The following is an 18,650-nucleotide window of genomic DNA, read 5'->3' as shown; positions in this document are numbered from 1 at the left end:
GGCAATTTATGCCTGAATGCATTTATGATGCACGTGCATCTCGATTTCAATGTTGTGTTTGTGGGAACTTTTCCCTCTCCAAAAACCAAAAACATTTCTAACTTCAATCTCAAACAATACTTTATTGGGCAATGCAGGCTATACGACCACGATTCATGCTTCCTCAAACTTGACTTCTTGTGTATATTTAAAAAATTGGGTTCAAATACTCCATTGATACTCAAATGTCATTTCTAATATTACGACGTGTCTTTTGCCTTTCAGTATATAAGTTAAACAACTAGTGCACATGCAATCTCCCACACTCTCATACACGTGCCCGCACAGACACACGTGCATACATGCACACATACACACATGCATGCATGCACACATACACAACACACTCACACAGGGTACATTACAAAACACACACTGTAAGTGCAAAAAAATATTTGTTTCACTTTTCCAAACCCAGAGACTGATATTATGAACACATAGGACCTTATTATGTAACCTGGGGATCTACTCTAACTAGAAATCTGAAACATTATCATTTCTCATGCATACATTATGCATACATTAGCTGGAGTCAGTACACTAGTCCATTTCCACCACACACACCCCCCCTTGGCCTGTGTGTGAATATACAACAGATGAGATAATTGTATCATATTTTGTTGTTATGGCTATACCATTCCAAGTCCTCTCAAAACATTTGACATCATTTTCATCAAGAGAAATATCCTTTTTTGACACTTCAAATTTTTAGCTCAGTGAAATCTGTATGAATGTTAAATTTTTACGTGTTCATTTTCATGATTGCTATGTATGTGGAGGTATTGAATGTGATATGCACTGTACATCGTGTGCACTCCGATCTTTATGCTATATTTTTATATTTCAATAAATGAGAGAAAAGTGTGCATCTTATTGTTCAGCCAATCTGGCACTGTAATTGTGAGTTGATGTTGTATGCAGTGTTTGCCCTTAACACTGAAAAGCTGCAGGCCCTAAGGACCCAGAACCATAAAAAGTTGTGGGTTCTGATCAGAATGTGTAGGCCTTATATTTTAGCTACAATATAATCTGGTTTGTATGAGCAGAGACTGCATCTAAATTGCTTCCTCAAAATGATAGTCGCTTCCATGCAACAGACAACAACTGCTGATCGAGAAAAAAACAAGATATTACTGAATTCTATTTTCTGAAAAATAATCCTTATTTTTGGGGGGATGAAAAGCTGTCGGCCATAAGGACCTGCAGATAAGAAAACTGTGGGTTCGAGTGGTTTTCAGTCAGTTATCTGCAGGTCAAGGCAGCAGTATTTCATCCCCATGGTAAAATAAGTCTTATTTTCAGAAAATATCATTCAGTAATATCTAGTTCAGATACTGCAGCGGCCATTCCAACCACGGACCTGATGATCGGAAGTCGGATGCCTTGTCCACATGAAAGCTGACAAGGTCCGGATGTTCTCTATGGGATATGGGGCGGTGGGGTAGCCTAGTGGTTAAAGCGTTCGCTCGTCACGCCCACATGGGTACAATGTGTGAAGCCCATTTCTGGTGTCCTCTGCCGTGATATTGCTGGAATATTGCTAAAAGCGGTGTAAAACCCAACTCACTCACTCTATGGGATGACTCCACTCCCAGCTACAAGAACGTGACACAATTAGCCTGTTGACCTTAGTTTAGTTGGCTTCATCATTTTTTGTGGCAAGTATTTGGCACTGAGAAATCTTCTCTGGGCAAACATAGGATATTTCTGCCTAACTAGCATCTGTTGGCCAGAAGTCTACGTCATATATTTATCTAGTCCATCCCATCTATAAGATGGTGGTGTAGCACTGTTCAGGCACAGGGCCTAGTTCGACTCCCAACAACGGTACAATATGTGTGCCCTGCCGTGATATTGCTGGAACATTGCTATTAACGGCCTAACATCATATCCAGTCACTCACTTTCGGTTCAGTCGAGCAGAACTAAAACTTCAGCGACTTAATTGTTTGTCCTGTGATCGTTTGTCACCAAGAAGATTTTATGACGCTTCACTCACTGTGAAGAAAACTTCCTTGACGACATCAGTGTTTTTCTACTCTGTTCGTACCTCCTGCAACAGAAAACGGCATGGTGGCAATCCACCTTGATTATTTCCTATCGCTATCTATGTAGCTAATGTCATTTAATGCCGGACATAAGTGTTGCTAATGTCATATATTAGCGCACCACCTTGTCAGAATTCATTACTATTATCAAATATCTGCACTTGTAACAGACAACAGGAACAAATGCCAATTTAATTACCATAGACCTGTAGAAACAATGGCAGTATCATGATATATGGTGGTGTGCGGTCCTGTGCGTAGAGCTCAGGTCACAAATCAGTTGAATTTAAGCTACGTTGAGCGCGGAGAGTACTTGGATGGGTGACCGTGTTTGGCAGCTTGACTCCTGAGAGTTTCTAGGACTTCAGTCCTGCCACACAACGAAACACATTTGACACATGTGGTATCACCTTAGGCAAGTGAGTCTGTTCCAAATTGCCTCTGTTCACCCAGCAGAAAATGGGTACCGATGAGATAAGTTCTATGACTATAACCTTCTAGCGCCTCACAGGCAGCTTGGGTTATCGGGGTCAATAATGATCAGATTCTGATTACAGCGTCCAGTGAACTGGTCAGATGGATACTAGGCACTATATAAAGGAATTATATTTTTTGTTTCACCTATTTAATTTTGCAACAACCATAAGACAGAACAACAAAAGAAACGAAGAACAGTGGAAATATATATTTTAACAATAGATTTGTTCACAACAAAATAACAGTAACAGATATTCAATCCAAATAGCCAAATATGCATCCAATTCATTATATATATTGATATATTTTCAGTTTTCAAAAAATGGTAACAGTTATAGGTTTAAGAAATATATTCTGGAACTATCGGTGCTATTGAATGGAAAGATAAACTCCAGAATAGTGTAGCTGAGGTTTCTCACGAACACATGGTATCATCACTATTTCATACTGATTCATAAATACGTGCTTTGTCATCGTATCGCATGATGACAATCACTGGATTGTCTGGTTCAGACCCGAATTGTTTACAAACAGCACCATACACCTGTACTACTGCTGAAACAAATATCTGCTCAAGATATAGTCACAATTGTACAATCGACTCTGATTTGGGCTGAGATTTCTTATGTGGAAAGTGTTTTTTTCGCTTCTATTTGATCAAAACTACCTAGTATAATTGCAAGAAAACATCTGAGCACCCCAGATTTTTATCAATATTTCACAAAGCCCATAATAAGGACGGTGAACTGGTTCATGTAACATAATGTTTGCAATACTGTCATGTGACACACCCATGGAAGGTGTTTAATGACGTTCTGTGCTTCATGGAGATCTCACTTCATACTACTTCCAAGACTGGCATTTATAATAGTATTTCGAAAGGAGAGATTACACGAGATGATGCATCTTCTGTTGGATTTCATCCAAAACATTCAAACAATACCAGCAATAGATGTTGTTCTCGCACGTCAGTGACATTGACAGCGCGTAGTAATATATTTACATGATACACAGTACTTCAAATTGGCCACCACGTGTCTGGGGGGATTTCCAAAGTAGTTCATGGATCTGTGGCGGTTATATGTTATTTATCATTGACCATTTCGTTGATCATTGCAAGGTGTAAACAGAGACATGTCAAATAAATACATGTGTATTAAGGTAAATCTGTAAATAATCGAGTCTGGTCCAGACAATATAATGATCAACAGCATGAACATCGATCTACGCAAATGAGATACGATGACACGTGTCAAACAAGTCAACGAGCCTGACCACCAATCCCGTTACTTGTCTCTTACGACAAGCATGGGTTGTTGAAGACTGGGCTGGACTTTTTGTCTGGTGTCTTTCTAGACCTTGATATTGTTGTCTGGACTAGGATGCTTGGCTTGTCCACCAATGTGCTGTGTCTTCCTGGCCCGAGCTGGCCTTTTGTATTCCCAAGACATCCTGTTGCCGTCATAGATGCAGGCGCCCAGACTGACGTCACAGATCATCCAAGATGGACAGCAGTGGACATTGTCAGAGCAGCACACAGCCTGTGGGCATACGGGTGTAAAATGTATTCATAACATAAACATTAAGATTTCTGGGACAGTTTAAAGGTTGTTTGGTTGTCTGTTGTTGGTTTTTACTGCACTAAGGTATGTTCAGACTATTTGACCTCAGCCTGTTTATAATCAGGATTGGAACAGCAGTCCATCAGTAGGCATGTCTGAGTATTTCATTTCATGTAAATAAATGCAAAAACACTCTTTTTTCAACCAAGTGATAAACAATTACTGTACAAAATGATGCCGAGATAGGGATACATTTTTGTGTAACTTTTACCTGTGGAAATTTTGTGATTTAGTTGGAGACTTAATTTTACTTTTAACAGGTAGAGATCATCTAAATTTCAAAAGTTGGACTGAGAGTGAGTGAGTGAGATGTAATGCCACTTCAAACAGTATTCCAGTGGGGGACAAAATAAAATGGACTGCACCTATTGGAGTCATCTGGAGAATTGAACCTGAGTGTTTGGTGTGAGAAACCAACGTTTTAACCATGGTTACCCTAACTCCAACAACAGTTCTAAGTCTTTAGGATATGTTGTGAAATGAAGAATGAATGCTACCTCTGGCAATGGGCAGCAACCCCAGCTTCCTGACGCCAGCCGACAACAGGTGTTTCCTGATGGACACTCTGACTCATCCCCTGGACACACCACCGACGCTTCTATCTCCTGTAGAACAAAATATGCTGTTAACAGAGAATCTCAACCAAAAGGCACTCAACTGGAATTCCCACCTCCTGTAGAAAAGAAAACATGTAATTAAGAATCTCATTCACCACATGCTCTGACGACTCTTTCACCTCCTGTAGGAAAAAAAGAATCTCATGTGTAAACGGCTCAAATCATGTGCAAAAGTAGACATCAGTAATAGCGAATCCATGATGCTCAAACGGTTCTCAAATCATGTCGTCAAAAGAAAAATCCCCACATGAGTACAAAGAGAATCTTCTCTCCTGATATTGCTGGATGCTGAAAGCGACTTTAAACCAAACTGTAGATTCCTGGAGCTGAAATGACAAGCTTGCATGTAGACAGGAAAACATGAATACAACAACATGATTGGCTTGGTTGCTTGCTTCCTTAAAAGCCACACTCAGCAATATTCCAGCTCTATGGCGGTGGTCTATAAATAGTCGAGTCTGGACCAGACAATCCAGTGATCAAGAGCATGAGCATCCATCTATGCAACTGGGATATGATGACACCTGTAAGGAAAGTCAGCGAGCCTAACCACCCGATCCCTTTAGCCGCCACTTATGACAAGAGTGGGTTGCTGAAGACCAATTCTAACTGGGATCTTCATGGGTAAGAGCAACATTAGCTGTTGTCAGGACAAATGGACGTTTTGTCAACACACATCACATTGTCAAGAGGTTTCTGGACCTTGATACTGTTGTCTGGGCTAGGATGCTTGGCTTGTCCACCACTGTGCTGTGTCTTCCTGGCCCGAGCTGGCCTTTTGTATTCCCAAGTAATGCTGATGCCGTCATAGATGCAGGCGCCTAGACTGACGTCACAGGTCATCCCAGATGGACAGCAGTGGACATTGTCAGAGCAGCACACAGCCTGTGGGTATACATGTGTTAAACAGTGCACATGTATTCATAACATGAACATTAAGTATTTTTGGTACAGTTTAAAGGTTCTTTGGTTGTCTGTTGGTGGTTTACACTGCACTAAGATATGTCCAGACTATTTGACCTCAGTCTGAGTAAAATCATGTTTGGATCAGGCAATCCAGTGATTGACATCATGAGCACTGACATACACAATGTGGATATAATGACATACATCAAGCGAGAGAGCCTGAAAATGGTCAGTGCTTCTAACAATAAGCAAGGGTTGCTGAAACCAATTGTGACCAGGATTTTCACACTTTTTTAAGTTATAACCTACAAATAAATGTACTTTTCAATGTCTACAAAATGAAAACAAATACCCATACTTGAGCACACTGGACTTCGTCACATATTTACTTATTAATGGATATAAAAGAATATAGACAACAATATGAAATCAATGAAATCGTGTCACAGTCCAACACGATCAATTTATCACACAACCAGGAAACAGCAGTCTATCAGTGGGAGAGTCCGAGTCTTTATTCATTTCATGTAAACAAATGCAAAATTTCATGTAAACAAATGCAAACACACTTCATTGTGTAGCCAAGCAATCAACAATTACTGTAAAAATGATTGCCGTGATGGGGATACATTTTTTGCTCAACCTTTGCCTATATGAATTTTGTGAGTGAGTATGACTTAATGCTGCTTTTAACAGGTAGAGATCATCTACATTTCAAAAGTTGAAGTGAGTGAGTGAGTGAGTGAGTGTGATGTAATGCCACTTTAAACAGTATTCCAGTGGGGGACAAAATAAAATGGACTGCACCTATTGGAGTCATCTGGAGAATTGAACCTGAGTCTTTGGTGTGAGAAACCAACGTTTTAACCATGGTTACCCTAACTCCAACAACAGTTCTAAGTCTTTAGGATATGTTGTGAAATGAAGAATGAATGCTACCTCTGGCAATGGGCAGCAACCACAGCTTCCTGACGCCAGCCGACAACAGGTGGAGCCTGATGGACACTCTGAATCATCTCCAGGGCACACCACCGACGCTTCTATCTCCTGTAGAACAAAATATGCAGGTAACAGAGAATCTCAACTGGAATTCCCACCTCCTGTAGAAAAGAAAACATGTAATTGAGAATCTCATCCACCACATGCTCTGACGACTCTCTCACCTCCTGTAGGAAAGAAAATGTGTAGCAAAGAATCTCACCCCCATGATGCTCAAACGGCACTCAAATCATGTGCAAAAGAAAACATGAGCAACAGAGAATCTTATCTCCTGGATGCTGAAATGACTTATCTCCCCTGTAGACAGGAAAACATGAATACAACAACATGAGCAACATGATTGGTTGCTTGCTTGCTAAACGCCGCACTCAGCAATATTCCAGCTCTATGGCGGTGGTCTGTAAATAGTCCAGTCTAGACCAGACAATCCAGTGATCAGCAGCATGAGCATCCATCTATGCAACTGGGATATGATGACACCTGTATGGAAAGTCAGCGAGTCTAACCACCCGATCCCTTTAGCCGCCTCTTATGACAAGAGTGGGTTGCTGAAGAACCAATTCTAACTCATCGGATCTTTATGGGTAAGAGAAACATGAGCTATTGTCAAGACAACTGGTCTTTTGTCTAGACGCATCACATTGTCAAGAGTTTGGTTTCTTTCTGGACCTTGATACTCTTGTCTGGGCTAGGATGCTTGGCTTGTCCACCACTGTGCTGTGTCTTCCTGGCCCGAGCTGGCCTTTTGTATTCCCAAGTAATGCTGATGCCATCATAGATGCAGGCGCCTAGACTGACGTCACAGATCATCCCAGATGGACAGCAGTGGACATTGTCAGAGCAGCACACAGCCTGTGGGTATACATGTGTTAAACAGTGAAACTGTATTCATATCATGAACATTAAGTATTTTGGGTACAGTTTAAAGGTTCTTTGGTTGTCTGTTGGTAGTTTACACTGCACTAAGATATGTCCAGACTATTTGTCCTCAGTCTGCATATAATCGAGTTTGGATCAGGCAATCCAGTGATTGACAGCATGAGCACTGACATACACAATGTGGTTATAATGACATACATCAAGCGAGCGAAAAAAAAAAATGGTTAGTGCTTCTAACAATTAGCATGGGTTGCTGAAACCAATTGTAACCATGATTTTCACACTTTGTTAAGTTATCCTACAAATAAATGTTTTTCAATGTCTACAAAAAAAATGAAAAACAAAACCCATACTGATGCCACTGGAGCACAATATTTACTTATTAATGGATATAGTGTATAGACAACAATATGAAATCAATGAAATCGTGTCACAGTCCAACACGATCAATTTATCCCACCCAGGAAACAGCAGTCTATCAGTGGGAGAGTCCGAGTCTTTATTCATTTCATGTAAACAAATGCAAAATTTCATGTAAACAAATGCAAACACACTTCATTGTTTAGCCAAGCGATAAACTATTACTGTAAAGATGATTGCCGAGATGGGGATACATTTTGCTCAACCTTTGCCTGTATGAATTTTGTGAGTGATATGGCTTAATGCTGCTTTTTAACAGGTAGAGATCATCTAATTTTCAAAAGTTGGAGTGAGTGAGTGAGTGTGATGTAATGCCACTTTAAACAGTATTCCAGTGGGGGACAAAATAAAATGGACTGCACCTATTGACGTCATCTGGAGAATTGAACCTGAGTCTTTGGTGTGAGAAACCAACGTTTTAACCATGACTACCCTAACTCCAACAACAGTTCTAAGTCTTAAGGATATGTTGTGAAATGAAGAATGAATGCTACCTCTGGCAATGGGCAGCAACCCCAGCTTCCTGACGCCAGCCGACAACAGGTGGAGCCAGATGGACACTCTGAATCATATCCAGGGCACACCACCGACGCTTCTGTCTCCGGTAGAACAAAATATGCAGTTAACAGAGAATCTGAACCAAAGGGTCCTCAAGTGGAATTTCCACATGCTGAGAAAAGAAGTTATGGCAGTATTTATAAGAAAAACAGTTGAGCCATTTTCACAGGGAGCACAGTATTACCTCGACATGCATTATGGTCTTGTGTCTCATAGTGTCATTGTCTGTGCCAGGGTCAGTTATTACTTTCCTTCCTGACGACTGACTTGAGGATGACCTCTGCATCCAGGGAAGTATGATTCCATCCTGTCTGTTACACTTGCCAGGTGATGAGTCACAGGTAGTTCCAGAAGGGCAGCAGTGGACTTTATCTGGGCAACACACAGCCTGGAAACAAAACAAGTGAGTTAATTTTTACACAGATTTTAGAAATATTCCAGCGTTTCTGTTAATAATTTGCCGTGACAAATGTTTGCGAGTCCCCTTTCAACCAACAAAATACAACAGAGACAAGTCTATACTATTCAACTCTATATTGAATGAGCCGATTTCTAGATTTCTAGTACAATGTATTTGAACCACAAAATGTTATGATAAAATTGATATTTTACACTTATCTTGGCTCATGCTGCATTGATGCCCCAAGGGGAGGAGACGTTTGGGAGGGCCCTTCAGATCATGAGTCAGTCCGACGGAATAGGCAGTGGGTCAGCCACCTAACGGGATTCACTGTGACTGTTAAAGCAATATCACGGCGGGGGACACCAGAAATGGGTTTTACACATTGTACCCATGTGGGGAATCGAACCCGGGCCTTCGGCGTGACGAGCGACCGCTTTAACCACTAGGCTACCCCACCGCCCCCCAGTTACTTTGAAACAAGATGACTGATTTGAAATGAATAATGCTCTATATTGCATTAGTAGTTTTCAAGCCAATGGCAATACGTCGTGGCTGGTATGGATTGTGTGTATTGGACAGTGTTCCCTAAATTTAACATAACAGTTGAGATAATGTGGCACGAGGTTCTGACAATAATCAAATGAAAGCAGGGAGCTGAGGATGAATTTATTACAAGATCCAATTTCCACAAACATCAGACTAATATCAGTGTGAGAGAACAATCTCTAAGAGATTGGCCATCATATATCACATATGCTTCTGTCTGGCCAGAGGTTCACACAGGTGTTGCCAACACACCACATGCTAGAGACCGAGTCTCACCTGAGGCATAGGACAGCATCCCCACTGGTGGTTGGCCATCATACAGCAGGGGTCCCTGTCCACACACTCATGTGTGGCATCACACTGGATGTCACCAATGACCTTTGTAATGGCTGATGTCTTCTCCATCCATGCTGTGACCACGCCCCCTTCTGACACGATTTAGTGGCCATATCACAGGTATTACCCCTGGACAACAGTGGGCGTGGTCAGGACAGCATACAGCCTACCAGACAACACATAAACATTGGGCACCATGAAACACGTCAACACATATCTGTAGACCGAAGTGAGTCGTCTCCACGATGCCTGTCGTCTCCAATGTGATGTGGTCATTCCTTTAACAGTGGGACATGTTGATAAGCTGTAGATGTGTTCGAGAAGAATGAACAGCTTATGCTGGCAAAAGACTTTGTGGGTTAAATATCTGCCTCTGAGGTCAAAGTAAATCTGGGAACGTGCTTACATTTTTGTAGGGGCAACATCCAAACTGGTTTTGTGTAGTCTGACAGCAAGTGTTTCCACCTCGGCACTGGCTTTGGTCTGGACAAGTGAAGCTTCTGAATGACGGTGCTGCATGTGGTTGAAAGAACAGCGTATTACCGGCTGCTATGCAGGGTATAGCACAACACACCAACGCCAACTGTAGTATCATCTGAAAAACCCCCAATGCATTGCTGTATCTAGGGCTGGCTAAACAGATTGAATATTGTGGAAAGAATTATCAATACTTACTCATTAGTTATTTATCAATAATTAATCATTATTTAGTTAATGATCGTGGTTCCCTAAGAACAGCCAGCTCTTACTGTGTCATCAAGGTCAAACTGTGTATAATCTGAGACCATTCATGGTATACTAGAGGAAACAAACTTCATCACGATGTTCCTGTGTTCGGTGTTCTTCCCACAGTTCAATACAAAGCTTGCAAAGATACCTGGAAAATAATACAGGAACACATCTGTTTTCACGTGTTCCCTTTTTTGTTTCCATCAGTACATGTTTATAGATCCATTGTTGTATTGAGACCGTGAGATCACATGAGCATAGTTATTCCACAAATGATCACTTAACCCCGGTGGAAGATCAATGACAACCTATTTCAAGTCACATGTCAAAATCCCTTGTATTATATAATTGAAACGAGTATTATGAACCATGGTTATAAGACACCAAAAATATATATACTGGTCCCTTCGAGTTCGCTATAACGAATATAGCTATTTTGTTGCCTTACCGAAAAGAGAGGTGGATATCACTTAAAATACTGCTGAAATTTGGGCATTAATATGGAAAAACAGTGACAGAGATATCCATTAAACGTTTGTTTTGATGTCAGTCCATAGCTGATATTTATAGTAACTCTGGGGTTGTAGATATTAGATTTTTGTGAGCTATGTTGTGACAAAGGGTCATTCTTGCAGTCTTATCAGTGTTTACGGGTTAACGTGATTATTAATCAAACAATGAATTAAAAAGAACATAATTGTTGTGATGTTTTAAGTTAACCGGATCATCAAAAGCTATGAGCACACTTATTTTCATAAATGCACACCTAATCTATCTGTTTGGTGCCGTTTGGTACCTTTGGAAAAATTGCATTCAGTCCAAGCCCAATATTGAGATCAGTTCTGCCATGGCAGTTGAATTATCATTAGTAATTTGGATTACCATTAGTAATTTGGATTACCATTAGTAACTTGGATTACCATTAGTAATTTGGATTACCATTAGTAACTTGGATTACCATTAGTAATTTGGATTACCATTAGTAACTTGGATTACCATTAGTAATTTGGATTACCATTAGTAGCGTGGATTACCATTAGTAACTTGGATTACCATTAGTAATTTTGATTACCATTAGTAAAATTGATTACCATTAGTAACTTGGATTACCATTAGTAATTTGGATTACCATAGTAACGTGGATTACCATTAGTAACTTGGATTACCATTAGTAAAATGGATTACCATTAGTAACTTGGATTACCATTAGTAACTTGGATTATCATTAGTAAAATGGATTACCATTAGTAATTTTGATTACCATTAGTAACTTGGATTACCATTAGTAAAATGGATTACCATTAGTAACTTGGATTACCATTAGTAATTTTGATTACCATTAGTAAAATGGATTACCATTAGTAACTTGGATTACCATTAGTAATTTGGATACCATTAGTAACGTGGATTACCATTAGTAACTTGGATTACCATTAATAAAATGGATTACCATTAGTAACTTGGATTACCATTAGTAATTTGGATTATCATTAGTAACTTGGATTACTATTAGTAAAATGGATTACCATTAGTAACTTGGATTACCATTAGTAATTTTTATTACCATTAGTAAAATGGATTACCATTAGTAAAATGGATTACCATTAGTAACTTGGATTACCATTAGTAATTTTGATTACCATTAGTAACTTGGATTACCATTAGTAAAATGGATTACCATTAGTAACTTGGATTATCATTAGTAATTTTTATTACCATTAGTAAAATGGATTACCATTAGTAACTTGGATTACCATTTGTAATTTGGATTACCATTAGTAATTTGGATTACCATTAGTAACGTGGATTACCATTAGTAACTTGGAATACCATTAGTAATTTGGATTACCATTAGTAACTTGGATTACCATTAGTAAAATGGATTACCATTAGTAACTTGGATTACCATTAGTAATTTTTATTACCATTAGTAAAATGGATTACCATTAGTAACTTGGATTACCATTAGTAATTTGGATTACCATTAGTAACTTGGATTACCATTAGTAAAATGGATTACCATTAGTAACTTGGATTACCATTAGTAAAATGGATTACCATTAGTAACTTGGATTACCATTAGTAATTTTTATTACCATAAGTAAAATGGATTACCATTAGTAAAATGGATTACCATTAGTAACTTGGATTACCATTAGTAATTTTGATTACCATTAGTAACTTGGATTACCATTAGTAAAATGGATTACCATTAGTAACTTGGATTACCATTAGTAATTTTGATTACCATTAGTAAAATGGATTACCATTAGTAACTTGGATTACCATTAGTAATTTGGATTACCATTAGTAATTTGGATTACCATTAGTAAAATGGATTACCATTAGTAACTTGGATTACCATTAGTAATTTGGATTACCATTAGTAACTTGGATTACCATTAGTAAAATGGATTACCATTAGTAACTTGGATTACCATTAGTAAAATGGATTACCATTAGTAACTTGGATTACCATTAGTAATTTTTATTACCATAAGTAAAATGGATTACCATTAGTAACTTGGATTACCATTAGTAATTTGGATTACCATTAGTAATTTGGATTACCATTAGTAATTTGGACTACCATTAGTAATTTGCTGATTGGCGTAAACTATTAATGCTTAATGGACATCAGGGACATTCCTGAAGATGGCTTTACTTCACATAAGTATGGGACTCCGGCTATCGGAGACGTAACCTTGAGCAAAAACGTCTAAAAGAATGAAAGGTCAAACTGTTGGTAACACTTTTCTTAAAAGTAGTAAAATCTTCGTTTTTGTTTGAAACATATACAAATGAATGCTTTACAAACTTTCTTAACAGTATGGAAAACAGATGTTTGTCATTTTCATTTTTGAGGGGTTGGTCTATACAACTGATGTTTGCTAGTGCTGTTTGAATTTTTTGTCTGTGTGTCACGGTGTGTCTCTTTTGTCAACACTCTTAGTTCTATTATTTCTGAGAAAGTCTTCTTTACATGTGCTATATATCATTTGACCCTTTGTTAATGACGCCTAGCATTAATGCCACATGGGTACAATGTGTGAAGCACATTTCTGGTGTCCCCTTCCGTGATATTGCTGGAATATTGCTAAAAGCGGCGTAATATTGCTGGAATATTGCTAAAGCGGACTCACTGGTGAGTTGTGACATGTATTATTAACGAAACAGTGTCCTAAACATAATTTAAAAGCACACCATGAAGAAAATCCTAAATGTGTACCGATATATTGTATGAGAAAAATAGAACTTATTCTACCACAAAATTTAATGCATGATATTATCGATAATACGATTTTCCGATAATCATTGATAATTTGTTTTCTGTCGACGATTTTCCGAGTATCGATCATTTTAGCCAGACCTTACCCCAACTGTCATGAAGAATTTTAGTTTACTCGCTGTTTCATTTAATGAACGTGAATATAATTACTTTATCTGTTTAATGAGTCTTAATCAGCTATTAGCACTTTTCATTTGCTGAAAGTTTTAATTGCTTTCATCGAAATAAAAAATAATAGTTACAGTTCTGAAATGCCAAACAGGTCTTATCTTCAAATGACTGGTATCACTGCATCGCCACCAACAAGTGGTGCTAGTTAAGTGTGTAGGCCTAAATATCATCTCGTTTGTTATTATAATAATGATTCATAAACATGTATAATGATACGCACAATATAGATATTATTTCCATTCATTAATCGTTAATTGGGTATGAACCAATTTTGTTGGATGTTTCTTTCATCATCTCGTATGTTATTACAATAATGATTCATAAGCATGTATTGTGATACGCACAATATATATAATCTCCATTCATTAATCGTTAATTGGGTATGAACCAATTTTGTCGGATGTTTCTATATCACGGCAGATAAACGAATAGACACATTATGTGCAGCAAATAGTTACATTTTTTAATCATAGGAAACCATTGTTCATTTTTCCATTGTTATTTCAAGTCGTTCCGTCAGTTGTTCTCATTTACCTAAACTATCCAAGCAAGATGAAGATATGGATGTTGTTTTCCAAAAAAGCAATTTGACACCTCAAAAAAATGAGGCTAATATATTAAGATAGACATATATTTCATTTACATTTCATCATGACAATATGTTTATGTTATCTTATATTTGTTACATGCGACTGGTCTCTGTAATTCAGTTACAGTGCTAGTGTACTAGATATATCAGGCTCAGATAATATCTCATAATATACCATAGTATTTACGCAGTTCCATAGCATGAGCATTTAAAATCATCACAGATCTTTACTTGTTTGTTCACATTTATGTTTTGTGAAGTGAGTGAGTTAACTTTCACGCCGCTTTTAGCAATATTCCAGCAATTGCAGGGGAGTTGGACACCAGAAATTGGCTTCATGCACTGTACCCATGTGGAGAATCGAAACCCGGTTTTCGTGTGACGAGGAAACACTGTAACCACTGGGCTACCCCACCGCCCTTGTGTGAAGTGATATGGTCTAGTGACAGGTCTGTGAGTGGTCACCACCATCTTGATAAAGTCATAGCATTCCTCGGCAAAATTCGTGCTTTTCAAAACACAATTCCTGATATTTTACAAACATAGCATGACATGAACTTACTAGTATTTCCTTCATGGTTCTGCAAAGGTCGCACAATATTCTTTCCCAAGAAAGGAGACTAGACTGATTCCCGAAACCTCCGCCCAATCAGATTTTTGAATACACAATATAACCTATTTCACAGGGTGTTTGACATACCTCGTGTCATCTTACTGCTCTTCCAATGATATAATTTATAGAGAGCAGAAGGGAGCGAGAAGGGGGTGTTGGGGATGCAAGGGTCAACTTCTTGTACAAAAAATGATTTTGGAAGAGGCTCAAACATATTACCGCACCTTCTTCATGTGCTGGATTGACTGCAAAAATGCATATGACTCGGTCCCTCATGACTAGATTGTGAAGTCTCTTCATTGTTTTGACCTCCCTGAACGACTACTGGATTTACTCAAGTCATTAATGAGTTGCTGGTCGACTCAACTTGAGATGTACTCACAAGGGCAAGTTCAGACTTCGGAACCTATTCCAATCCGACGGGGAATATTCCAGGGGGACTCCTTTAGTTCTTTACTTTCTTGTTTGTCTTTAAATCCTTTGAGCTCTCTGTTCAATGAAGAGGAGGGTTACCATCCCGGACCTCCTCAGCACAGATTCCAACACCGCTTACTCATTTCCTTTACATTGATGACATCGAGCTCCTTGTCAAAGAAGATACCAATTGAAAGAACAGGTTCTCCTTGTCGAGTCCTTGTTTAAAGATATTAGCATGACACTTGAGCTCGACAAATGTAATACTCTTCATTTGAAACGTGGCAGGCTAAGGGCGTAGACCAGGTGAAGTCATTCACGAAGTCTGCCCAGAGTCGGTCATCCTTAGCAACTCAGCATAATTTAGCTTTATTCAGCTTGCAATTTGCAGGAAAATACCTGAAGAAATCATTTGAAACAAATATTTGTTTTCCTCACTTGTTGAATAGTGCTGACCCTTTTGCTAAAACATAGTTATATATTGCTCTTCTAAACAACCTTTTACATTCACAGGTAAAAAAAATGGTTTCTTCTTCATACACCTTGATAGAACATGGAAGGAAAAATCATCACTACTCCAGCCAAATACAAATAGCAGATCCTTAGACTAGCTTGCAATGGGATACAGGTATATATGGTATGGAATGCAATACTCCCCAAAACAGTTACTGTTTTGTATTGATACGAAATTAATTGTAATTAGCATATCAAGTTTAGAACTTAAACAACTTCTGCAAACATGCATATGCAACCAGATTTCCTTTGGAATCGTAAATCGAACCGCGATTATTAACAAAGTGTTCTTCTGAGGAAATAATAAATTACATTATCTGTCCTATAAAAATACTAACACTTTGATTTGATACAATGAGATTCAATTTATATTTCAGAATTCTCTCTACATTTTGAGATAACATTTCATACCTTGTTATAAATCCTTGGAAATTTCATTTATAGGTAATTATTATGAATAAATACTGACGAAGAAAGATTTGTGCCAAAAATGTTTCAGACTTCAATGGATTTTTAAAACTTTACTGAGTTAAACAAATGACCACAAACTAGACCTGTGCTTCAGACTAGGAAATGTTAATAGCAAACTTAATAACCTTGGATTTCTTTATTTGTTGTTTAACGCCAAGTCTGTAAATATTCACGTCTGGACCAGACTATCCAGTGACTAACATCATGAGCTATTGGGATACGATGGCAATCAAGTCAGAGAGTCTGACCTGCTGATCCCCTTAGCCGCTGGAAGACCAATTCTAACCAGGATAATAACATTGTAAAGAAAACTTAACTGGACATGTAATTCACTGAATATCCTTTCTTCGTCTGTTTAATGAGTCTTAATTAGCTATTAGTGCTCTTCGGTATTGGCTGCAAGTTACAAATGGTCAAATCAAAATTAAGAATAGCAGTCATAGTTCTGAAATACCAAAGAGGTCATACCTTCCATTGACCGGTATCACTGCATTGACACCATCATGTGGTGCTAGCTTAGTGTGTAGGCCTAAATATCATCTCGTATGTTATTACAATAATGATTCATAAGCATGTATTGTGATACGCACAATACATATAATCTCCATTCATTAATCGTTAATTGAGTATGAACCAATTTTGTCCGACGTTTCTATGTCACGGCAGATAAATTAATAGACACATTATGTGCAGCAAATAGTTATATTTTTCAATCATAGGAAACAATTGTTCATTTTTTCCGTTGTTCTTTCAATTCGTTCCGTCAGTTGTTCTCATTTACCTAAACCTTTCAAGCAAGATGAAAATATGCATGTTGCTATCAAAAAAGCAATTTGGCACCTCAAAATAATTAGATTAATTTATAAAGATAGACATATACATGTATTTCATTTTCATCCCATTGTGACAATATGTTTATGTTATCTTTCATTTGTTGCATGTGACTGGATTCAGTAATTCACTTCAACTAGATATCTGACTCACAATTAAATTTCTTATAGTGTACAATTATAATATTTACGCAGTATGTGCATCCCTAAAACCATGAGAGAATTACATCAGATTTCGTATTTAGATTTGCAGTTTTGCTCATAAGTCATAACGGTTAGGCACGGTATGGAGACGGAAAGTATCCATAGATGGCGTTTAGCCGTAGGCTGTGGAAGAGAGACAGAACACATTCGTCGTGAAATACATAACAGATTAATCTTATATTGGAACAATAACAAATCAATTGAAAGAGATGAGTCACCGAACGGTACTTCTCTCAATATTCACGAGGGCAAGGTCGGATAGGGGATCAACGAAACAAAACAATGAGTTAAAAGATGAGACCAAGCTCTGGTCAGGCTCGAACCATATAAAAGATAGGTTTGGCGCGGGTAGAGTGGTGCGCGGCTCAACATCCTCTGAAGCCAGTCCTTTACACGAACCTGCCCTGTCTGTTGTTGAAGTTGGGCTGAGACAGAGTAAAAACTATGTGAGTATAAACTTGGTGTTGCGTTTATCTTTGAATGTATGTGTGCCAGTACATGAATGTTATGTGGCTAGTTAGGAGCCCAGGTCGTCCGACCCCTCCCTCTCCGACTTAGCATCCGGCAGGGGACCAAGCGAGTGGAGCGCCAGAACTACCATCTCCCAGAACAATATGGAACGACCATAATTAGTAGGTAACTGTGGTAGGGTTTACTGAAGCCCAATCGCCAGTTACGACAGTATGTAATGGCACAATGTCACACATTTTCGACAATATTTCGACAATATTATATATATTGGGTCATATGCACTCACTTTAGCTTCCTGTTGATGCAGTAAAAGACTGATTATCCCGTACCACTTGCCTGAAATCGACAGTTGAAATTTGGAAGCGAACATTTTCCCAACAGAGAACACTTGCCATATATGGAATGTAAACAATTGCTCCGTACATCGAAAACTGTCGCACGCTATGATGCCAGTGTATGCCCAACTGGTTTCGATCACAAGCTGTGCGTCAGATATTCGTTAAGCGC

At 38.4% G+C, this 18,650-nt stretch overlaps 1 protein-coding gene across 1 annotated transcript; it reads right to left on the bottom strand.

Moving 5' to 3' along the window:
* Positions 1 to 3,915: 3,915 nt before the first annotated feature.
* LOC124265020 (progranulin-like) lies at positions 3,916 to 9,918 on the bottom strand. The gene is made up of 9 exons (XM_046699803.1): positions 9,790 to 9,918; positions 8,832 to 8,952; positions 8,501 to 8,640; positions 7,377 to 7,559; positions 6,648 to 6,755; positions 5,484 to 5,687; positions 4,856 to 4,924; positions 4,683 to 4,790; positions 3,916 to 4,104 (listed from the first exon to the last, which is right to left on the bottom strand). Exons 1-9 carry the CDS (start codon positions 9,916 to 9,918, stop codon positions 3,916 to 3,918), a joined length of 1,251 nt encoding a protein of 416 aa, XP_046555759.1.
* Between the last annotated feature and the right edge of the window lie 8,732 nt (positions 9,919 to 18,650).

This window comes from Haliotis rubra, unplaced genomic scaffold, assembly GCF_003918875.1.
Source record: "Haliotis rubra isolate DU_JTF1 unplaced genomic scaffold, ASM391887v1 Scf957, whole genome shotgun sequence".
In the NCBI taxonomy this organism is placed as follows: Eukaryota; Metazoa; Mollusca; class Gastropoda; order Lepetellida; family Haliotidae; genus Haliotis; species Haliotis rubra.
This window is presented reverse-complemented; position numbering and strand designations above follow the sequence as displayed.

What these genes read in the sequence shown, in the direction of transcription:
- LOC124265020 (XM_046699803.1), bottom strand. Translation starts at nt 9,918, where the DNA reads ATGGAGAAGACATCAGCCATTACAAAGGTCATTGGTGACATCCAGTGT. An exon ending in TGTTTTCTTTTCTACAGGAG is followed by an intron (nt 4,791 to 4,855) that starts GTGGGAATTCCA and finishes TTTGTTCTACAG; the next exon opens with GAGATAGAAGCGTCGGTGGT. An exon ending in GTTGCTGCCCATTGCCAGAG is followed by an intron (nt 4,105 to 4,682) that starts GTAGCATTCATT and finishes GTATGCCCACAG; the next exon opens with GCTGTGTGCTGCTCTGACAA.